Source organism: Nothoprocta perdicaria, unplaced genomic scaffold, assembly GCF_003342845.1.
Source record: "Nothoprocta perdicaria isolate Ctin4 unplaced genomic scaffold, notPer1 scaffold_48, whole genome shotgun sequence".
Classification (NCBI taxonomy): domain Eukaryota; kingdom Metazoa; phylum Chordata; class Aves; order Tinamiformes; family Tinamidae; genus Nothoprocta; species Nothoprocta perdicaria.
In genome coordinates this window covers 4,288,080-4,311,956 of record NW_020455732.1, presented here as the reverse complement: position 1 = coordinate 4,311,956, position 23,877 = coordinate 4,288,080, and the positions used below count along the sequence as shown (strand labels likewise).

Genomic DNA, 23,877 nt, shown 5'->3' with positions numbered 1-23,877 from the left:
GCTTTCTCCAGACTGTTCCTCCAAGTGTCTTGGGCCAGGAATTTCCTCTTTAGATTTTGTTTTTGACATGGCCCTAGGGAAGTGCTGTTACAGCATGGAGATCTGAAGGACGGGCATAAGTGCAGGTAGATGCTGTGAACCACCTTAACCACGTGCCAACCCAGGTTTGGAAATACCCAAATTCCTTGGGATTTCTCTGTGCGTGGAGCCTTATCTTCTGAGGTTCCTTTGGGGTGGCTGTGCTGCAGCATGGCAGCTTCTATGAAGTGAAAGCCTGTCCGGAAAAAAATGCCTTTTAATAGGCAGAAATCTGTCTTGAAAGTGTCTTGATTCTTTCCTTAATGTTGGGCCAGTGGTTTTTATTGGGAACTTCTGGAGACAAGTGATGTCCCAACCTCTCATGATATAGGAATTAGTTGCAAGTCTGTGGGACACTTCCCAGGTGGTCTAAGTTGGGACTTGGCTATAGTAAAAGGGGACATCAGAAGGGACATCAGTGAGGACAAAAAGCATGAGAGGTGACTTTTGCCAGTGCTGTTTTAGTTCTCTTGGTAGTATCATCAGCCTCCCACAGAGAACATCTTCCACTGCTGGAGAGAAGGTTCCCAGGTACTTTCTGGATATTCCTGACCTTTCTGTCTGTCTTGAAAGAAAACGTAGACAGTAAATTTGCCAAAAAGGTGAATAAACAGCCGAAGGTGGGCAGTGAGGCACGTAGAGGTTTTGTGTTTCTGATATAATTGAGAGCTGGTGGCCTGCTCTCTTCTGCAATGAGTTATGTGGTGGCTTTTAGGTCCAGCATTCAACCATGTTCTGCTCAATGTTGTACCATCCTTGGAAACCTTAGGCTGATTTAGCTAGAAGATGGGATCCATCCTCCTCTCTCTGACCATTTCTCTCCAGAGATTTCACCTGTCATCAGTAGGAAGCTTTTTACAAGGTTTTATGTAGAGGAGAACATCAGATAAACGTGTGTGGTTGGGTTCAGCTGCTGTCAGATACCAATGGCAAGTGAGCAGGCAGCAGCTTCTGCAGGATCCTTGGATCAAAGGTGGACACCCTGGTGGGTACCATGGTGCTGACATGATAGCAACCACCCAAACATGGCTTTAAATGAGCTCTTCGGTTGCAAAAATGAACGAAAAATGACATGCTAATGAAACAATAATTTTGTTTATGCAAAGTCTGCCAGATCGTAGGGCACCGGCCCAAATATGCCCCTGCAGGCCTGTAGGATGATCTGATTTTATTGCATTTAATAAAGACGTGTGAAGAAGTGTCTTCCTAGGTATGGTTAGGCAGGTGTGCTGCTCCTGAAGGGGCTTTTCCCCTCCTTCTCATATCTGAGGGTGCTTTTCAGTGGGGGTTTTGCCTGTATGAACCTCTGAATGGATGCTCAGAGCTACGTCTTTCTCCAAACCTGAGCCTAGAGTGGCTCGTTTCCACCTTTATTGTGTTCCAGTAGTTCTCATTGACAAATGTCAATAAAAAGCGAATAAATGAGGTCAATAAAACCAGTTCCTGGGCTGCCCTTAGAACTGGGGCACAAATGGCAGATGCAGAGCCAAGGGGACAAGGATGTTCAGTGGCAGGAGCAGTCCCAAAATGCAGCTGGTGGGAGGGAAGGAGAAGCCAAGCAGACTTGTCCAAGCTTGTCCAAGCTGGATTGGACAGGACGGGCTGAAGCCATCGGCGTTCGCGTCTGTAAGGAGCAGGATGTCAGCAAGAGGTGATAACCACGCTAATAAATTAACCTTTGCCTAATTACTCCTCGTGGCAGCATCCGGAGAAGACAGCAGGCAGGGTAAACCTGGCCTCCGATGGAAAAACAAGCCATCCCGCCAGCTCCCTCCAGCCCTGGCCGCGCCGGCTGTGTCCCTACAATTATTTTAAAATATTCCAATTTAAATGAAAATATAAAAGAGATATTTAGAATATTTATTCTATTAGCAAAAGTGCTTACTGCGTCGCTTTTGGAGTGTCAGAAAAGCATTCTCCTACAGATGATGGATAGCAGCCTGTAATTATATATGGGGAGAAATTGCTGAGCGGGCCATATTTAGCTGGGGAGGAGACATACCAGCGTGGGCCATTAAGGGTTAATTTTATTCTCTAAATAATAGAAAAAGTGCTGAGTCCGCTCCTTTGCGCAAAGTAGAAAGTCCTCAAATGGACCCCGGAGAGTTTATAATATTCTCCTGAATCAAGTAAAAATGTTAACCTTGCTTCATAAAACGATGGCTTGTTAAAGATGCACCGTCCCTTTTCGCTCTGAATAATTTAGGACAGGAGTAAATCTTGCCTCATTCTGCCTTGCCGAGTTGGAGAAGCGGTGGAGAAGCCCAGGCAAGGAAGGCGAAGGGGCCCCCTCGAAGGCTGAATTCCAAAGAGGACGCCCCGTAATTAGACATTGGGGTCTTTGGCGTCGGTGTTGGCCCTGGATTGGCGCCTGGCTCTCCCTCCCACCACCTTTTCCTCTTGCTTTCGTGAAAAATACCTGTTATAATCTATAATTTATTGCAATTCCTTGCCTGAAGCACTTCCTGCTCTTGCTTCCAGGACACGCGAGTGGAAAAGATCAACCTTTGCTCATGTCGTGGGTTGTGACTCTGACCCGCTTGCCACGGACCCTTCCTTGTGGGCTTTTAATGAGGACGATGCTGGCCGTTGTGCAGGGCTGGCCTGTTCTGGTTGCAAAAGGAGTAGACAATAAGTGGGAATGTTTTAATGTTGCATCCGCATATTCCCTTTTGAGGAGCATAGGTGGAAGGTGGTGAAGCTCCTCCACCTGTTTGGAGAGGAGACAGTTCCTGTACAAATCTCTGCTTCATTATGGAGGATATCAATCCTCAATATCGGTCATTTCTAGGAGGCAGCTGGTGAGAACTTGGATTTCCAGCACCTTCACCCATTCTTACATCCTGATCTGGGAAATGCTGGACAACCATGGACATGAGGAGTTTTGGGACACGATCACCCCAGGGCAGCATCCAGAGACCTCACATCTCCTTTCAGCTAGAGCGTTTTCCACCATTTCCAAAGGCTAGCAGTAGTTCTGGAGACATGGGGCTTGCTTGAAGATCTGGAGACGGTGCCGAGGATGGGCACCTTGTAACACATTTTCCTGCTACAAAACCTGGATGACGGGTGGAATAAGCGTAGACAGGACAGTTTGAGGGGCCATTGCCCATAGGCAACGTTCAACCCTCACAGCCCGTTGGAGCAAAGGTGAGGAAGTCCCGCCAGCCCCTTCAAGCATCTGGAAGATCAGTCAGTGTTAACTAAGCCTTTTCCCCACAGTGTCTGTTAGCAAGCGCGGTGCCGTAAATACCTATCTTCATATTGGTGCCATCAGCTGCTTGGAAGCCTGTGGGTAAATTGTTCCCCCCGGGGAAGCATTAAGCGGCGCGAGACACGCTGCGATTAAACACCGAGGCTCCTGTGCAAGCGCCCGAGGAAATGGGCTGGAATAAATCACCGGGAAGCGGGATCGGCACGCGGAAAGTCAAGGTGCAAACGGAGCCAGCGGGAGCTTCGGGTGCTTTCAGACTCATTCCTAAACAAGTCTGGATTCTGGATTTGTAGGGTGGTCCTGGCTGATGGAGTTTTGGATCGGCCTCTTTGCAAAAGGCAACTTTGAGGTTGAAACCAGAGGTGAATTAGAGCTTTTGCTATTGCACTGGCAACACATGAGGAATTGCTCAAATGACTCAAGATACCCGGAGCTCTGACCTCGGTTTGTCATTTATTCATGTAAAGTGACAGTAATTCATGTTAACTTGTCTGGTTCGAGTTAACCAGGGCTTCTTAGGGAAGTGCCGCTTCCTTGGGGGGGAAAAAAAATTGATTTTTGCCCCCAGGTGCAGTGTGTTTGCTTCTCACAGTGCCAGCTGCTGGATTTCCCACAGAAAATCTGTGATTCTGTGAAAACTCCTATGTGGGGACTTTCTCTTAGCTCATGTCTTGTTCTCTTCTCTGTTTCTCTGCTCTGGGGTTGTCTGAGGTTGTCTTGGAGTTTCTCATCTACTGGTAGAGGTTTAATAGGTTCCCACAGTAAAGTTATTTTGGTGTCAAGTGTCTAATATTTTAAACTTAGCACGGTCCAAATCTTGAAGTCTGAATCTTTCGGATGGTTAATCCACATTAACCATTTTGATGGCCACTACCTGTTGTGTATCTTGATGTGGTTTTCTCTTATCTAGTGCTTACTTTGAGCTGAAGAGCAACAACCTGGTCTCTCAGCTCACAAATGTGAAAATTGGAGCTGCTCATATTGCATATTCTCAGCTTTTTCATGCTGTCTTTTGGGCAAAAGAGCATCTTTCTCTTTTTTGCTACCATGGCCATCAGATGTTGGTCTTTCTTAGTCCTCCTTCTACCTCGTTTGATGTAAGCTGAACCCCAGCTGCTGCTGCTCTCTTTGCTGCCACGTAGTTTGTCCTTTTGTCAAATCGTGAGGCATGTGAGGTTGTTGAGGAACCCTTCCCTCCACGTAGCTGCTGGCTGATTTTTAGGTCTGCAACATCTGGGCTTCATCTTCAGTTGGCCTCTATGCTTCTGGCCATCCTACTCGCCACCGTGGTGTGTCCATTATGTACCAGCGCAGAGGTGACAGATGAAAGCTGTCCTATCCTAGCAGTCGAGGGACTTCTTGTCACTAAAATGTTGTGAGCTGCTTCATGATGGCACCTCATGAAAGAACTTATTCACCATGAAGGCCTGGAAGAGGCTGCGCAGGGAGGCTGTGGAGTCTCCTTTGGAGGTCTTCAAAACTTGCCTGAATGCCACCCTGTGCCACGTGCTCTGGGAGTCCCTGCTTGAACAGGGGGGTTGGACTAGATGATCTGTAGAGGTCCCTTCCAACCTTAATGATTCTGTGATTCTGTGAATACCCTGCATCCGGCAAACACAAAACCCATAAGGACTAACTGAATATAAATCCCTTAAAAATCATTTCTCACTCCTCCATCATGTCTGTGTCCTGTTGAGCTCCACTGTCCTCAGAATCACCGAATGGTTGAGTTTGGTCCTCCTTCTCTCCAAGATCCGCATCACTGCTGTAGTGGAGCTTGAACATACAAGGAGAGGCAGTGGGGTCTATACTCCTGCAAATTGCTTCTTCAGAAGAGATCACAGAATCACAGAATGGTTGAGGTTGGAAGGGACCTTTAGAGATCATCTAGTCCAACCCGCCTGCTCCAGCAGGGACACCTAGAGCATGTGGCACAGGGTGGCAGATCATGAACATGAACACCTCCAATATGACAGAGGGTGAGGAGAGGTTGATTTGGCCTCTAATCTCTGCTGATCCTTCAGCATAGGCTGTCCCTCCAGCTAATGGCAAACTTCTCCTGGCACTGTTCTCTGCTTGGCCCAGCACTGATGACAACAAGCGTTCACTGAAGAAATTGGGCATGACCCGGACATGCAGCCGTGCTGGTGCCTTGCAATGCTACTTGGCTGCTCAGGTCCATACAGTGCTTGGCTCATCTTTCATCTCATTTCTTACCAGTGGCGCATTTCTGCTTTTGCCTCCAGTTCTTGCCCATTCCTGACTCCGTCATCTTTTTACCATGGATCACGTCAGAGCTAGGAATTCCTCATGGTGCTCCAAACATTTCCAGGAATGGTAGCAGTGGCTCTGCCTGCACAAGCTCATGAGGTTCATTGGGCCAGCATGATAACAACTGAGGGACCTTGACCTGCCCACCAGTTTTTGACTTGTGCAGATGTCTTCAAGTTGTCTTCGAGGCACTGGTGTGAAGTAACACCTCATTAGCAGAGCAGTGATCATCATCATGAAGACCTCAGGTCATTCGTGGTGTGGCTTGGACTTCTGCCAATGCCCCCATCCACCCAATTATTTCTCATTCTGCTTCCAATCTTAGAAGCCTCTGTGATGTTCCCCTATGGCTGCACCCTGAATCATGAGCACTTCATGACCAAAGTTGCCATGAACAGAAGGTTGTCTGTTGACCACCTGGAACCATGCGGCTCTTCCCAAGAGTCTATGATGATGAGCAGCCCCTCGGTTGAGCTGCCATGGGAAGTCTGAGGCTGGCATTCCCCCGTCGTTCAGGATTAGCTGAGGGATACCTCTGGATGCCTTTGATAGCTCTTTTATAGTCCAGTGCAGCTGTATAAAAATCAGCTACAAAGGCAACTTGGTTTTGTTTATCTTTAATTTTGGCTTGAGTTAACAGATGTTCACTGGGTGCTGCAGCCGCCTGCCTAATATGTTTGTTTTTTCTGTAATGTGTAGCAGAAATCTTCAGTCAACAAACTGATCACTAAGTAAATTCTTTATTTAAAATAAAAGAGACAAAGTGAGTAGGCTTGTTAACGATCACAAAAGTGTCAGCTTCTTGGATCACAAATGAGGTTGGAGCTCATCTCTGCAAACATAGGGTAAGACTGTGGTTTGGGATCCAGCAAACAGACCTGGATCCACTAATGCATTTGATACCTAGTGCCAGCAGGAGCAAGGAACCAAACGGACTTTACTGGTAAAATAGATTTAAAAGTCAGAGTTCTGCTTGCACCGAGAAGAACTGGGGAGTCGTGACTATGATATTCTGCAATTTAAGCTGTACTGTCTTTCCCGTAGTCTACAGAGAGAAGGATTTACTGCTGGGAGCAGAGATACACTGGGAAGGAAGCAGAGGAGTTTTCCTGGCTCAGTATTGGGCTACGTTGGTACCTCCTTGCAGGAGAGCGTTGACTTGCACAACTCCAGCTCGCTGATCTTGGCAAGGGGTCAATCCCTTTACCCTGTGCCCTGGTTTGATACTCAACTGGAATTAAAACAGCAGCAAAAGCTGTGTTCCTGATAGCAAGTGATAAATCTCCGTGTTGCTGATGGGAGCTTTCCACTTAAAATGCTTTGTAAACTGCAGAAGAGGTTTAAAACTAATCAGGTTTCCCCTCTGCCCCATCCTCTCCCTGTATCTGCACCGAAATCTTCGTGGGTTTCCAGTTGCATCTTATTTACCGAACGCTGTAATGGCATAATGAGGGTTCTCATTGCTCCTTTAATTTAACAGTAGTATCTTCAGCAATGTTCAGATGCTTACGTTAGAGATGTTGCTTATCAGGGCAAACTTGAACTACTTAATAGCCTGGGCTAGTTGATAATAGCACTTAGATAAATACAGGTCTGTGATTTTCTCTCTGGTGCTTTAATATCTTTGGAGGGGAAAGTGCATCACAAAACATGAAAATTAAGAAGTCCAGAGTAAAAGTAGTCTCTGAATCACAGCTAATAACTGGGAATATACTGAGGAGGCAGAGAGTCCATGATTGCAGCTCTAACTTCTGTAGAGACAGCCACAAATAAGACCAGATTACATCTTTGCTTCCCATTCTGGAATTTACCTCTTTTCCCATTTGTTCTCTGTTGGCTGATGAGCTCTTTGTGCACTCTGGAGACCACGGGCCACATGTTGTCTTCCTGATCTCTGGCATTCTGGGTCAGCAGCTTCCCTGAGTGACCTGGAATAATGTATCTGACAGATCCCCTGTCATCTCTGATGAACACGAGCCTGTAAGCAGGATGCTGTGGTGTCTCTCTGACTTGCCTGGCTCCATCCTAGGTTGTGGGATGTGGTCGTGGGGTTGTGAGGAACCCCATCAATGGCTTCCTCATGGGAAACTGCCTCCATCACGTTTTTGAAGTGAGATGGAGGAGACTGTGAGATTGGAAATGGTCTCCCCAAGCACCATGCATTGAAGTAGTGCAGGAGATGGTTAATTGGTGCTGTAGACGTTCCCGATACCAGTCCTTGGTGCTGGTTCTTCAGCTGGTGACTCACTTTCCTCCTTAAGTCCTTATCTCTGCCCTTACAGAGTCTCAAATCACCAGGGTGTTTTGGGCCTTGCTGATGATGGCCAACTCTTCTTGGTCATCTCATCTTGGTTCATTCCTCTTATTTTGTGTTTTGACATCTAGTGTTGGGGAGTCTTACAGAGTTGTGTGACTGTCCTCCAGCTTGATACGGGGCACAGATGGAAACCAAGCCAGAAAAGGGCCAACCTCTGGTCACCATGACGGCAGGCAGAGCTCTTCCAAGTCTGCAGAGAATTGGGAGGGAGCAATACAAGCAGTCAAGAGGCAATTTTCAAACAAGAAGATGTAATTAGACCCAAAAATAATTGGAAATATTCAACTGTGGTGCTTTTGGTGAGGTCTGGAGGTGTTGTATTTGCCCGCATTGTGGAAGTGAAATGTCTAACTCTCTAACATCATTTTCATCCATGGAAAATTCCAATTATGGAAGAATTTAATAAGGGCCTTTTCCTCCAGGCTGTGATAGTTCTACCTGGGCAGTTTATCAAGCACTGTTATCACCCTGCCCGTGATGTTACTAAGTCCCTGTGTCACCGAGCAGCTAGTTTTCAATTTTATGCAGATTTTGAGCTTTTCCTTCGCTCTTTCCAAAAAAAGACATTGGCTTTGAAGCAGAGAGCTCAGGTGTCCACTTCCTTCTAACAGATACCGTGTTGTTTTGCCCCAATGATCGCCACTTCCTGCCAACTTTTTCAGTGGGTCCATATCTGTTGCCCGACATTGATGAGAACCATAACATCATCGTTGGCCACTGCAAGAAGAGAATTTCATAGCTTTCATGTGAGTTAATTTTCTCCGTGTTTAGGGGCGATCTTCATCATTGCATTTCACGTTTGGGCCTTGGCAGAATAAAGGATCTGGCTGGTAATAGGACCCTTCTTCTGAAAGCGAAGGCGAAGCTGCAGAAATTGCAGAGCAGAGGAGCAGGAAAAGCCACGGGCGATCGATCACAGCAACTCGATGCCCCGCGCCAAGCGGTACAGGGCGTTCTGCAGACAGGAGATGCTGTAGGACAATGTGCCCTGCAGATGCTCCGTTAGCAAAAATACCATCTGAGAGTCAGCAAAATGGCAGATCCGAACCAAGGAGGAGCAAGATTAGAAGAAACGACGTAGCAGGAGCCATCGGCAGGACAGGCAAGAGAAAGCTCCATCCTTTAGGTCATTGATGCTTGGGCTGGATCAAAGCAGGCAGGCCTACCCTGCAGGTAAAAGGCCCAGTCCCTTTGCAGGAGATGTCCTTCAGTCCTATGAAGGTGACCTGAGATATGCCAGCTGTACTAGGTGCTTCTTAATTTTTAAAACACTGTAATTTTAAAACACTTAGTTTTTAAAACACTAAAAATACTGTAAACAGTATTTTTAAAATACTGTCCAGTTCTCATTCCAGCTCCGATGTTGACAGCTTGAGTGCTGTTTTATCTTCTGCAATCATTGATGGAGAGCTCAGCAGCTTGGTGTTGGGTCATGTTTGCTTCTGTGAAGCTCTTCATGTCCTGCCTCTCCTGATGTTTGCGGCATGCACCTGTAGTGACACTTGTGTTGTGGCAGTGTTGAGATGCTTCAGCTGAGCTCTGAGACCTGCTGCATCACTGGCTGCTTTCAATCTCCCCCCAGATCCTAGACAACTTTGGGATGAGGCCATCAAAACGAGCGGGGAGGAAGAGCGTAACTTGGGTTGTGCCGCTTGGCCCTACTTACCGTGTCCTTTATTGTGACAAAAGTTTTTCCTGCTGAAATCACCATGGGCCAAGTTGTTCCTGGTCTCTTTTGGAGAGTCAGTCGCTGTCAGTCTCCATCTGCAGGAATCCGTTGCTTCTGTGCAAGCTCTCATGGACTCTGCTTTGAGGCAGAAAGCTGTTTTGGAGATAAGCTCTTAGCAGGGGCTCTCAGTGTCACATGGGGCAGGGGTTGACATTAGCCTCCCGTGTCCTTTTTTGGGGTCACTAACCTGATGGCTGCAGCCCAAGCAAGGGGCTGCTTCACTTTTCACCACTCGGGCTGCTGCTGAGGTAACGTGGGTGGGGGATGTTGGGTCAGAGGGGCAGCTAGCAGGGTGCTCTGACAGAGCCACGTCATCTTCCAGGTTTTAACCACAGGGGACCTCAAGTTTTAAGGCTACTTCCATCTGCAAGCTGAGGAGCTGAGCAGTGGGTTCAGGAAACCCTTGATCTTCATTAGAAGTTCTGCTGGTGGAGATGGTTTGGGTGGAGAAGACCACAGTGGGAGTCTGCATGGCAGAGTCAACCTTGGCTGGCTTTTCTTTGCCTGTAACTATTCCTGAAGACCTAACCCAAAAACATGGGTGGGTGGAAATGTCCCAATTCGAGCCATGCTTGTTAAAAGGCAGCCCTTTTCGGTGCTGCTCCCGTTGCTGGGCAGCAGGAATGTGTCTTCTCCCTGCCGTCCGCAGGGAGGCCACCGGCATCTGCTGGCAGCCCGCCGCGGGCTCCCCACGGAAGGTCAGCCGCCGGCTCCGGCCGTCCCAGTAACCCAGCTCGGCCTTCCCGACGCCGCTCCTCGTGCCAAGGACGCTCATGGAAGACGGTCGTGGCAGCCGGTGCCCAGGCCGAGCCGGGACGACCCGAGCTGGCACCGGGCAGCCGCCCGGCCGCCTGTTGCCTACACAGTGCCAAGGGAGGTTGCACGGTGCCAATCCCCACGTCCTTGCGCCACCCCTGCTCCGCTCGCTGCTGAATCGCTGCTCCCTTTGGGACGGCAGCACCATCCTTTGGGGATGGCAGCACCTTCAATCCCAGCAGGGAAGGTCCATATGGATCCAGGACAAGCTGATCTCACAGGATGATCCCATTCCCGACGTAGCTGGCAGCACCCACACCGGGTGCAGCGGTGACAGTGGGTTCTCCCTCCTCGACGGCGGCTTTTTCGTCTGGGGGACCTGCCGGTTTCCTGGCCTCTGCCCCAGACCCAGATGCCGCTTCTCTTTTTATGGTGCAACCTGCAGCAAGAGAGAAGCGAGGAGGGAGGATAAAATTAGCCATGCTGACAGGTGGAAGGGATCGGATGATCCCGGCAAGGAGGGCGCTCCCCGCGTGTCCGCGCGCTGCTTCCTCGGCCCTGCTGCGTGCGCTGGGCACCTTTGCAGGAATCTGATCCCCCCTCTTCCCCTTGTCTCCATCCATCCCTCCCATAAATAACCCCCGCGGCGGCTCTCCCACCCTCGGTGCCGAAGCGCAGGGCCCGGCAATTCCTGCTCTTCCTGCTTTTCCCCGCTCTTCCTCAAGGCCTGAGAGCACCTGGTGCAGGGAGAGGTCAGAAACAGAGCCTGGACAACATTAGTTGTCCCATGACCATCCTGTCAGCATCTTCTCCATCCTGCTTAGCCTCCTCCGGACATCCCAGCACTGCCACCTTTGGGCAGATCATTGCTGTTAAGATATTTATCCTTTTGGGTCCAGCACTTGGAGGTGAAGCTCTCACAGCAGAGAGGAAGAGCGATGGTGAGGAAGACAGTGGGAGAAGGAAGCGCCATCAGCTCCTTATGCCCTCTGCGACCGTCTTTCCCCACCTTGCTCTCCTCTTCCCTTGCAGTGCAAGAAGAAGCACACGCTGGTTTGCCCGGATTTCGCCAAGAAGGGCGTCTGCCCCAGGGGCGCCCAGTGCAAGCTGCGGCACCCACAGCAGAAGCGGCGCCCTCGCCAGCCCAGCGCTGCCGGCGACGCCGACCACGGCCACCCGCCGTCCAAGTGGCGGCGGCTCGGCGGAGAAACAGGCAGGTAGGACACACGGTTTGCTCTTCTCCTGGCACCTCTGCTGTCTCCCACCTTGCTCTGGCCTTGCAGCTCAGCACCCTATGAGTTGGTCATGCCCTTGACCCTTGGCACAGGGTGGTGGCAGTGAGGGGGAGCTCGTTGGCAGAGTGTCATCACCACCAGCCTTCTGATATACACTGGAAGTCTTGTAGAATAAGATGAGACGGGAACAGATGTGAAAAGAGAGCTGCTGGTGTTGGACATCTTTGCCTTGGATCTCTTTCTTGGCCAGGTCAAGCAGGAACCATCCCAAACACAACGTTTCCCTTTGTTTGGCCGTGATCCCACTACTGTTACTGGGTGGTGGTTTCTTCTCACAGAGTCAGAGAATAGTTGAGGTTGTAACTGATCTTTGAGGTCATCTAGTCCAACCTTTCTGCTCATGCAGAGTCACCTAGAGCACGTTGTCCAGGTTCATGTCTAGTTAGATTATGACCATCTGCAAGGATGGAGACTCTACCAGCTCTCTCAACGATCTGTTCCAGTGCTGTTATGTTCACAGCAAGGAGGGTAGTTCCCATCGGAAGTGTTTTCCTCAGCAAGGCACTAGCTAGAGCATCTCTTGGACAAAAATAAAGTTCTTGGGTGCTGGAGACGGAGCCTTGTAGGCTGATCGAGACGTTGGCCTTCCTCATCCCCACAGAGAACCAAGACTTTGGGAGGCATCTGGCAGTTCAAAATGGCTTTTTGTGGGGAAACACAGGGCAAAGAGAATGAATTTGATCGAGTTCCTTGGAAATTGGGGATGAGGCAGCCCAGAATGGAAAGCAGAGAACTTCCTTATGCAACTCCATCTGTTCACCCTGGCCTCTCTCAATACACATACTCAGCTTCACCAAGAGGGTTAACTTGTGTGTTTTTTTATTATTTTTTACATGTGTCCCCTCCAGAAACACTGCCACGCAGTTCCACGAGGACAGGGCAAGGCCAGGACCCTCCGGCGAGGAGTGCGAGGTGACGCTTCGGCACGACGTGGACCCATCACGGAGCAGTGGGCTCCCCAAGCTGCCATCCTTCATCTCACTGCAGTCGCCCTCCTCCCCTGGGGACGGGGTGCACAGAGCTGAAGCGGGCAATGACGACGAGCCCATCGAGGAGCCAGGTAGGACACGGTCACTCATTTCCTTCCAGAGCCTACCAGGATGGTCTTCTTCACCATCCATCCCCAAATCACCCGTTGCACCTGTTTTCTGATGTGAAAAAGCCCATATTAGTTTTAGCTAATCGTCTTTGCTGCTTCGTTAGCAGGAAGGGCAAGAAGCTTTGGAAATTGGTGCAATTTTTTGCAAGGTGCAACTTTAGGATGAGCCAGACAGTTACGTGGCATCTGACAGGATTGAGCAAGCAGCTTCTGCCCTGGTGTTGCTTTAATTTTCAGAGGCGTTTTGAGCAAATTGGTCAATTGAACTGTTTGTGAAAAAAAAAAGGAGGTGAAGGAAAGTGTTGAAGCAACTGCAAAGAAATTATTTTTTGCAACATTTCCTTGCAGTGTGGAAGGAACCATGACAGACAAGAGCTGTAGTTTCCTCATACCTCATGAGAGAAAAATGTCCTGTCCTAGGAGAGCCATCGGCTCCATGGGCCGCTGGTGGCACCCTGTCACTGGGAGTCAATGGAGAGGCTTTCCCTGGAGCCCCTTACAGCCCAAGGGGCTTCTCATGGCTGGAAGGACCAGTAGGTCCAACCAGATCCTGAGGGACCAGTTTGCAGGATCTGTAATGAGTATTGTCACTGCTGTCCCCGTCTTGTGCCTGGGCTTTGGGAATGGGAGGGCTCGTCCTGCACTAGAATCAGGCTGAGACCCTAGAGTTACTTATCTTTGAGGGACCTGGATTCAGGTATGGATCATCTGAAAGATCTCTTCTGGCTCCAGAACAATGACTACTTGTTTTAAAGGCTCAGCCTCACTCAGCCCATCTTTTTAGGGCCCATCACATTCCTGTTCTGAATTCATCATCCACAATAGCTGCCAAGCTCCAGGGACACTCCAGGATGGACTGTGCTGGGTACCAGAGGTCCATGTCCATGCCCACATCTTCCTCCCTTGCTTGCAGCAACCTTGATGCCCTTTCTCCCCACAGCCTTTTGGGGCTGGAGTCTTTGCTACAGCACCAAAATGTTGGTCCCTCTTGAGCATTGCATCCATCTCACACATTTCCTACCTCCAAGTGGATTAATCCCAATTAACCTGCGCTTGGATCAACAGCATCTGACCATTACAAGGGGCTTCCCAACAGCTCCGTGCCACCAGATGGGCCTCGAAACCCTTGGCCCTCATTCCACGAGCGCCGCTGAAGGGCAGAGCCAGAGGGAGCACCCAGCTCCTCTGCCCTCCAGTGAGCACTTCCAGGTAATGTGATTTTCCATATTTCACCTTCCAGTTAAATAGCCTGAGCCGGCGCCTAACTGGCCTCCCCGCGCTAATTGTAAGCAAGCGCACCAATGCAAACCATTCCAATCGAGTGCTAATTTAATTAGAAAGCACCCATTTTAGTTAATTTGTTCGAGAAGATCACTGAAAACTCCTGGAGAGAACAGATGTTCCCCTCTCCCCCGATGAACATTCAGGGGTTTGTAAATGGCTCCACTCAGCCTTGTTTAGGAGAGAAAAGAGGATTTTATAGCTGCAAACGACCCTTTCTGTAAACATTTTACAGCTCTCTGCACGTTTGAGTGACGATAAACCCCTAGCAACTCGGCGGGCTGCAAATTTGCGACCATACGGCTATCATTTTATTGTCATATTTCACGGTCGTAACGTTAATGGAAGATGCTCGCTACAGTCTTTTTTAACGGCTCCGCTGAGCACGCTCAAGCGCTTTTGCTTTGGAGGAATTCATCGAGGGGCAGCGCTTCTGGTGTTGTTTACAGCTCTCACTTCTGGAGGAATAACTCGGAGAGCGCGAATCCCCCTCGCCCGCCCGAACCCGGGGCCAACGCGCTCGCGTTGTCAAGGGTTAAATCATTCCTGCGTCACGTCAGGCAGCGCGGAGCCCAGTGGACGATGCAGGAGATGCAGCTGCTCTTCAGCGGTGTCCTAGACATGCTGGACATGCAGCCTCTTTTGGTCTTTTCACCCGACACCTCCAGCTCCAGCATCGGAGCGTGTTTGAGGTGGTAGCATCTTCTTGGGATGCCTCCGCTATCGTTCTAGGCCGGTGCTTTCCCTGCGGTTTCTCCTTCTTTCTTCCTCAGCTGCCAGAATTAGAGAGCAGATGTCATTTATTTAACGCAAAGCCCATACTCCAAACCCCACATGTGTCTGCAGCTGGTCTCCCCGCGCAAACCCCCTTCGTGGCTGCAGTGCAGAAGGTCCCACAGGCCCTCCACCACCTCTAGTGTCCCATTTAACACTTCTCCTCCCACTGGCTCTTCTCTTCAAAGCCATCTTGGCAACCAGGGGAGGCAGGTGAAAATTAACCCCCTTGGTTGGTGTAAGCCATTGGCAGAAGAAGCCTTGAAGATGCGGAGAGCATCCACCTGGGTGGATGATCAAGGGTCAGGTTGTCCTGGAATCATGATGGCCACCATCTAATGGACTTTGGAAAGGAACCGTGTGTTGGTCCTTAGCTAATGGCAAAAAAAGGAGCTACATTAACGCTCTTGCTGCGTTGCAATCTGAGAGTGCCCACGTGGACAGTCGCTGCAGCTCAACTGGTGCATGGTAACCTTGTTGAGCAGGAGGAATGCAGTAATGTGTTGGAACATCAGCGCCGCTGTGACCGAGTTGTTAGTTTTTCTCCTGGCAGTAGGGCCTAGGAGGAAACGTTGTCTAAGAGGTAAAACATAGGCATATGTTTTATGTCTTTCTTGTACTGTGCAGCCTCAGACTGGACACCAAAGTTTGCATTGTATAGAGACCAATATTTGTTCAGTATTAACAAATCAGTTCAATCCCAAAAAGCACTTCTGATGAGACATGTGGTACAGGCTTTAGTACTTATCTCTAGGACTTCTTCAGAAGTCTCCTATTTATCCATGGGAACAGCTCTTTATGTAGTGTCTTTTATTGCTTCATCAGTTCTTGTGCATCTCCATGGGTAAGGGCATCTCCACCTGCTCTTTAAGTGTCTGAAGGCAGCGGTGAGCTGAAGATAAGGGAAGACGGATAGTTGAAGAAGTCCTCCATTAGTCCCCTTCTCTTCTTTGATCAAGCAAATGAGGTCTATCTCCTCCTTCCTAGCTACTCTGTGGAGTTAACTGAGACACCTGGAACTTCCTTGAGAGTCCAGGTCATGACTAATGGGAAGCAGAGGCCTTGGTCCTTGTTGTGGGAGGCTGCTGTCTTTTTTTGGAAAAAATATTGGCCAAGATGGCATCATGAGGCAGTGGCTGCTCCTGTGGCTGGTCCACCTTCATCACCTCTGTTTTGGAAGTGTTCACCTATGTCACCTATTCTTTGGATGGGCTGACCTGCATGGGCTCTTAGTCTCCTACAGCCTGGTTAAGGGATGCTCTTTTGGCCCATGTAGCCTTCCTGCTCCTCCTCCTCTGTACATCCTTCCTCTAGACTTCTTCTATCTAGGTCATCATTGCCAGCACTCCCTTTCTGAGCAGGAAGGGTGCCTGCTCCTGCAGCATGGGTGATCTCTTCCGCAGCTGGTGAGGGTGTTATGGGCAACATTGTCGTGATCTGTTGGAGAACTTGTTGCTGGAGTGGACCTGTCTTCCCCAAAGTCTGACCCAGATGTTGGAGAAGCTTGGAGAAGGCTTTGCAACTTATGAGGAACCTGTTTGAAGATCTTTGGTGCATCACCCCAAGGGTGACAATAATTTGCTCTTTCCTATACCCCTGCCTGCTCCAAGTCCCCTGGTCACTCAGAAGGACAAGAAACTCAGTGAGTTGTGAGGCCAGTCCAGGGAGAGTGTCTAATAAAGGCAGTGAGGTGGCTTGTGACACCATGGATCCACTGCAACCTGCCCAGCTTGATCACCCACTTAACTGGGAAGAGTAGGGGAGTGATGGGCCAAAAACTGCTTTCCCTGGATCATCTCCACTTTTGCTTTCTAGATAGCAAGGCTGCTCATGGTCCTCAGAAGTTTCCTCAGCCTCCCCTTGCAGTGCAGTGTAGCACATCAATGTGCAGGTCTTTGGTCACAGTGAATTTGGCCATGGCAGGTGACAGCAGCAGCTGAAGCATTTATGCAGAAACAGGGTTTTTAGAAGGGTCATAGTGTTTGAGTTGCACGTGCCTCGGTTTCCCCATTTCTCATACTCTCCCAATCCACAGGAGCTTCATAGTGTGGTTGCTGGAGTGCCTGTGACATGGGGTGCGGTGGGACAAGAAACAAGAGTCAGGAGATGGCCTTCACCTGTGACAGTAGCTGCTAAATGTCTGATCTCTGTGTTTGGGGGCAATAGCAGCTCTCGTTTGGGCAGTGAGTGACCACTCAACAGCAACTCCAGGTCTGTGTCTGCTTCAGCCTCCTGGTGACCCTGTGCCCAATGCTCTGAGTGTCCCTGCTTGCGTGGGCAGTTGGACTAGATGATCTCTAGTGGTCCCTTCCAAACTCAACCATTCTGTGACTCCATGATTCTGTGTGTGAAATGAGGCACCAGGAGGAGGTGACACTGTTGCATGCCCCGTGCCATCTGCTCGCCGCCACCACGGAGGTGTTGCAGCAGAGCAAGCTGCTGCCCCGTGGGCCTTCACCATGAGGATCTGCTCGAGCAGATGTTGCTGAGGCTCGTAAAAGGAGAAAGGAGAGGATAAACCATGACGTGGTTTTTGTCATCGACTTCGACATGACACAGATCTGATCCATTGCCAGGGATTGGGCCTCTTCATCCCTGTAGGTGCTTCTGGATCACGCGGTGCCCAAACAGCTTCCACTTCATTTCCAGGATTGCACTGGAGCTAGTGAGGCTCTTGCTGCTCCTTGGCCCTGGGGAGATGTTGCCATAAACGGTGGCAGATGGAACCTCCCCCAGTTAGCCCGTGTGGGCTGCTCCTTCATCCCTGCCACCTGCAGAGGCAGAAGGTTTTCTCTTCAGGTCCTGCCTTCTTTGGTGATTGTCAGACTCCTAAACTGCGTGGCAGGACCTTCCGCTCACTAACATGCTCCAAGCTGTGGGTCACCAAATCTGGGACATATTTGGTCCCTGTAGAGATGCCACCTATCTAGAAGGGATGATGAGGAGAAAGAAGCACAAGGGTCCAACTTGCTCCAAAGCCTCTGAGATAAAGGGTTGGCCATGAGGCCATCAGGAGCCTCATCTGAAGTACTTCATCCCAATTTCAACCCTTGCATCGTAGGATAATTCATGGTGGAAATGACCTGTGGGTGTTGTCGAGTCCAGCCTCCTACTTACACTCGTCCATAGCCTTAACTATGAGGTTTGTCCTGTTGTCAGCCTGTGGTGGTTGGGAGGGCAAGGACATGTGGCTGCAGATGTGCCCAATGGTGGGTCCATTCAGAAGCAGGTAGGAGAGTGACAGGAGGAGTTGAGATGTGCCCAATGGTGGGTCCCCTTGCCTTGCTCCCCATCTCTGCTGTCCCCTTCTCCTCCTGGGCACAACCTTGACGGGTTGTCTCCTCTGGCCCTTGCAGGTTCTAATCTGATACGTGCTACATCAGGCATGCAGAGAGGGTTTAATTAAAGAGCATCCAAAGTCTCTTTCATAACTGAATTAACAAACCTCTCATATAATTGCTTTTCTAATGCAAGATCTATTGAATTGCAGGTAGCAGGCGACACCCATTCCTCGATCCGTTAGTGAATCGGGCTAATTGGCTTCCCATCAACGTGCTGGATTCGTTCATCGTTAGTGATTGCAGCTTCTCCTCCGGTGTCAGCAGATGTGGACAGACTCGGGGGGCAGTTTGATAGTGATCCCCACTATGGGGGAGGTTTTGATTGATCCCCTTTTATGGGGATTCTGGTTTCAGACATCCTTGTTTTGATCATGGACATGGGATCACGATGGTTTTGGTGTCCCAGTGGCAGCTGTGAGGTGGCTTGGTGTGACACCAGCACAGTAGGCTTAGGGCAGTGCTAATGGTCAGAGTTTTATGGAGGGCTGGAGTTGGAGATGTTGAGTCTTGTGGTGACTTCATGCCTCTCAGGAGGTCCCAAGGTAAAAAACTTCAATCTCAGTCTCTGTGTAGCAGAGCGGCCAATTTAGTTGGAATTTCCAGTAAAACGTGACGAGTCCTTACTTTTCCTAATTGAGCTCTCAATCTGAATCAGAATCATTATTTCTTGTCCCACGAGCAGCATTTGAAAATACTCTTTCTGATTTACTTTCTGCACAGATCTAACTGTCCATAGGTTTCCAATCCTCTTTCCATATCGATTTTGCAGGCAAATTTCAGACCTGCCAACTCACTTCTTCCATACTAATCTTCTGCCCATCTTTAAGGGCCTCAACCTCTCATGGAGATCAGGCCTTTGGGTCTCTGCCCAGGGTTCCTGAAGATAATAGAGCCCCATCACCTCCCCCTGGCATTATTTAGTGCCTTGGCAGTTGGAGGTGGAAGGATCCTTTCAGATGTCCCACCAAGCTCCTTCGGGATGAACTTCAGTTCGCCCGTGGATGGCAGATATGGAATTCACAATATCTGATAGTTCACCTGATCTTTTCAAGTTGCTGGGGACCAAATCTCTGCTCCTGGTTCTGAATGAGCTGTTGGCACAGGCAGTGTAGAGCAGGAAGGAGGCAGCTGTACTGTGCAGCATCTAACCTACGTGGAGGTCCTCCTTGGAGAAGGAGGATTTGGAAGTTCAAGGCATCCAGTGTTGATTTTTCCAAGTATAGCAGAATGTTTGAGATTGGAAAGGTGGAAAGGACCTCAGCTCCAACACCCCTGCCTAAGGAAGACCTAGACCACGTTGTCCAGGACCTGGTCCAGGCTGTCCTAGTCTATCTCCGAGGATTTTGACTATCTCCAAGGATAGAGACTGCAAAACTTCTTGGGGCAACCTCTTGCAGTTCTCTGCTACTCTCCTAGTAAAGAAGTTTTTCTTTTGAGGTGGCAGCAGCACAGCGGATTGGATTTTGGTGCTTTTCTGCTGGCTGGTTGTTCCCTTCCTCCTAAAAGAGGAGATTGATGAGGAAAGACACAGGAATGTGGCAGCTCTCCTGGGCCACCCATCCCCAAGCAGCATCGGGGACTCTCCCAAGACACATCCCAATTTTACCCATCGTAACCAGAAGGAAAGACTACCCTGAGTGATCGCCCAGCTGCACGAAGCTTCTCCTCCCAACCCATCTCCCAGATTTCCCTGATGCTGGCAGTGGAAGGACTCACGTTGACTTTGAGGTTGATTTGTGTCACTGCTGTAAATCAGGAACAGCTGGAGGAGTCTGTAGGAGGTCTTCAACCCCATGGGCACAAGGTGCTGGACCCTCAAGGACCGCTGTTTTTGTCACCACCTGCTCGGATCATGGTCTCTAACCCACCCCCTCCTTCAACCTCTCCCTCCTGTCATCCGTCGGGACGCAGGTGAAGATGCTCGGAGCAGCCACATCCGAGGACAAACCTCGTCTGATGGGAAAATCTAACAGTGCCACCTGATGCGTGATTTACCGCCGCGTCCGCTCCTGGGGCCCCGGTAATATATTTCTATTAGATTTTCCCCCCAGCCTTCGCTACCGCGCGGAGGGGACGCCTTTTTCCCTGACACCTGCTTAGGCGCCGGCGAAATAAATGTTGATTTTTTCCATCAGGGAGGAAGAGCGCGAGGACGGCGAGCTCAGCAAAAGCGGCTCGGCGCCGCGCCGGGGGCTCGCGCGCCGGCCCCGCTCCCCTGCTCGCGAAAGCACTTCAATCATCGGAATGGAAAACACGGCAAACAACACACACACGCTAAAAAAAAAAAAAAAAAAAAAAGGGGCCCGGGCGCCCGGCTTTTCGCTAACTAGAAATGATATACCTGGTTCCCGGGAGATGGATGGCGGTGCTCCCGCCTGGCAGAGCGCGCGAGGCGCCGCGCAACGGGGCCCGAGATTGATCGGGCAATTTGCATCATCTCCCACGCGCCAAAAAAGCGGAAAATATATTTGGCTTTGCCATGGCGAGTTATTTATATATATATATATATGTATTTTTTTTTTATTTGGCGGAGTTGCAAGGGGTTTTGCAAGGGGAGGACGTGCCCGGCGCACTTGGTTTCGGGAGGCTCACAGAGCGTCCCGGGTGTGTGTCCATGTGTCCCAGCCTTTCCAATGGAGCACGTCCGTTGTCAAACATGCTCGGCTCCGGAAAAGCCCGCGCAGCGGTGGGGAAGCTAATTGCAGTCCATTAAAAAGTATGCCAAAAAAAAAAAAAAATCTGTATTTCTACTGCTCTTCTGCAAATATTATTATATTTGCTTTGCCACGCGGGCGGTTTGTGCAGAGCACACGGAGCTTTGCTGGCAGCTCCGAGGCAATTGAGACTCTCTGTAATGCGGGATTTGGGCTCTCCGCAGGCTCTGGCTTCTCCAGGGAAGCCGGAGCTGGAGCAGCTTTAAGGGCAGTGTGAGATATCCAGGTGAAACAGCCCTTGGCCGGGAGCAGGGATGCACTGGGTGCGCACTTGCCGGCATCAGGAGTCGCGTTAGCCAAGGTGACTAATAGCCAAGGCGGCCGGGGCCACCTCTGATGTATGGGTGTTACATTAAGGGTGGAAAGGTGCTAAATGAGCCCTCTTTATTTTACATAAATTAGCTTGTGGGCGATGCATCACTGCCAGCACCGCTCGCGCGCTCCGCGGGTTTGGTTCGCACCCAAGTTCCTGCATTTGGGTCTGACTCTGTCTTCCATAGTGGAGGTCCGTGTACCCCAGCACGGCAGTGGAGGAGCGGCTGGGAACAGAGTGGGATGTCCTGTTGGCAGCGGAGCTGAGAGCTCTTCTCTCCGTCCCGAACTCGGGCATCTCTTTCTGAAAAGACGTCACTTCGGGTGCCGGGATGATCCCTCAGGACCCCAAAATCCTCGGCATCCGCCTGCGGGGCCAAGTCGATGGGAAGCAATTCCCGTGCCTGCTAGATGGCAGCAGCACTCTCCGGCTCGGCGGGCGCAGGAAGCGCGGCCGAGTCCCCAGAGCCGATGCCAGGATTTATCTGGGATGGATCACGGATCTGCCAGGAGCCCTCCGGGGAAGTGCTGCTTCTCCGTGCCGGCTTCTCCCCTCCAGAGCCACAGCTGGAAGTGGGACCACAGTCCCGGTGTATCCCGTAGGACACTGGGGAAGTCTGGGGAAGTTGAGGATGGAGTTGAGCATGACTATTTCTTACTTTTCCCCTTTTTTTTTTTCCCACTTGCTCCCAGGAAGCGTCAAGCGCAAAAGGACCTTTGCATCCTCAAGCGGCTCGGAAGCGGCGGCGCTGGAGGATGGAGGCTCCGGAGGTGAGGCCAGCGGCGCGTGGGTTCCCCAGCTGCTCCCATCTCCCAAAGGATGATGACATTGGGGGGCCCAGGTGTCCTGCGGTAGCGGCTTCTCCGGGGACGTCCTCGTCGCGACGGCCTCTCCGCCGCCCTCACCCCTCTCTCCTCTCCTTCCAGGCAAGCGGCTGCAGATCAAGCCCCGGCTCTGAGCGACTCCGGCGCCCACCTTGATCCCGGTCCCGCGCCCAAGAGCTCAGGAAAAGGCCACCGGGGCGCCCGGCACCTACCTCAACACCCTGCGCCCACTGCCGTCTCCCATCTCCCACGGCTCCCCCATGCACAGGGAGAAGCGGCGCCCGTTTTGCCAGCCCTAGGCAAGCCAGTTTGGTCGGAGTTGTTTAATTTTCAAATAAACTCCCTTTTAAGTGGATGGTTTCGGTGCCAGGGAGATGTTTGGGGGTCCCCCTCGGGTGACGGGCACCTGTGGGACACACTGTGCCCGGAGCCCACCCGGATCCATCTCTGTGTCCCGGCTCAGAGGCGTCAGGTCTTGTGTTTCCTTATTTTTAGGGGGCGATTTCGCGCGGGATGCTGGAGCGGAGCCAGGTGCCGAGCCGGCCTCCGGCAGCACCACAACATCCACGGCCCCCCCTCGCTGCCCCGTCACCCCTTGGTGTCCCCGTGCCTCTTGTTCGCTTCGGGGACCCGAACGGCGCCGCTCCGAATCCGCTCCATGATTCAGGAATCCAAAATCACTCCACATCATCATTCTTCCTGGACCACTCGTCGCATCCCCAACCTACAAGTGGGTCCCCCCACACCGAGACCCTGTTTTTTTTTTTTCCTTCTTTTTTTTTTTCTTTTTTTCTATTTCTTTTGCCTGCCAAAAGCATCCGAGGATCCCGAGATGCCGAAGGGCCCCGGAGGGATTTTGCACCACAGAGGGATGAGCTTGCGGGGGGACCGTGTTGGCCACCCCTGCAGCACCCATGGGTGCCCCCTTGGTGGGGCCGCCGCCAAGACGCCTCGGTTGCCGTCGGGTCGCCGGGATTTTGGTGCGTTTTGATATTTAAATAAAAGTCCCTGCGTGGAAAGCGCCTGGTGCTGCTCTTCCTTGGTGGGGGGACATGGGGACAGGCATCGTCCGTCTGTCCTGGCCGGTCCCAAAGGAGCCCCCAAGGTTTTTTATGCCTTGAAATGGGACATTGGGAAGGGTTCCCCAGGTTTGCTCCTTCCTGGAGCCGCCAACAAAAGCCCAAATATCCCCCTTTCCAGTGGGGCTCTGATGGGATGGACGGAGGGGGAATCAGTGTAGAGAGAAAAAGGAAACATGGGGATAAAATGCACTTTTAAAGTTATTTTCGGGGGGGGGCTATTATGATTTTTCTCTCTTTTTTTAGGGAGGTCGGGGTAAGGGGTGGAGGGTCAAAGTGTCCAGAGGCACCGGCTGCTTTTCCTGGAAACCCCTCCTGGGTCCTGGCCTTGGCTCCCGCCCCGCCTCCCACCCCTCCCGCTCCGCTCTCCCGCTGGGAAGCAGGTGCCGGGATGGCATCCCCCCGCTGGGTCGGGAAGCTTGGGAGGGGGGATCTGAGACAGGGCCCAGGCGTCCGGGCCCCCCCCCCCCCCCCAGAGGGGCCCAGGTGTCCGGGGCGCCCCAGCCCCCACCCCAGGACACCCAGAGGGGCCCAGGCGTCCGGGACACCCCAGTTCCCCCCCCCCGCTAAAAATAACCCCGCCCCGAGTCCGCAGTGAGAGGCTCGGAGGAGGAGGAGGAGGAAGCGCCTCACAAAGACACCTCGGACCACGTCGCCCCCTTCCCACCCCTCATCCCTCTCCCTGTTCTCCCAGTTTCCCCGACGGGGCAAGATGGGAAGGGGGGCGGCGCCCATCACCGTTGCCTCCCGTCTCGACCGGCCCATCCCAGCGCCGACTGCTTGAAGTGGCAC

The 23,877-nt window shown here is 51.3% G+C and overlaps 1 protein-coding gene across 1 annotated transcript in view; it reads left to right on the top strand.

Moving 5' to 3' along the window:
- Positions 1 to 22,219, top strand: part of ZC3H3 (zinc finger CCCH-type containing 3) — a 103,878-nt gene extending 81,659 nt beyond the window's left edge. The window contains exons 10-13 of the mRNA XM_026047160.1: positions 11,398 to 11,582; positions 12,509 to 12,720; positions 21,875 to 21,952; positions 22,109 to 22,219. Of these exons, the coding sequence (XP_025902945.1) occupies positions 11,398 to 11,582; positions 12,509 to 12,720; positions 21,875 to 21,952; positions 22,109 to 22,140 (507 nt within the window). The 3' untranslated portion in view covers positions 22,141 to 22,219. The remainder of the gene's footprint in view (positions 1 to 11,397; positions 11,583 to 12,508; positions 12,721 to 21,874; positions 21,953 to 22,108) is intronic.
- Positions 22,220 to 23,877: the final 1,658 nt, after the last annotated feature.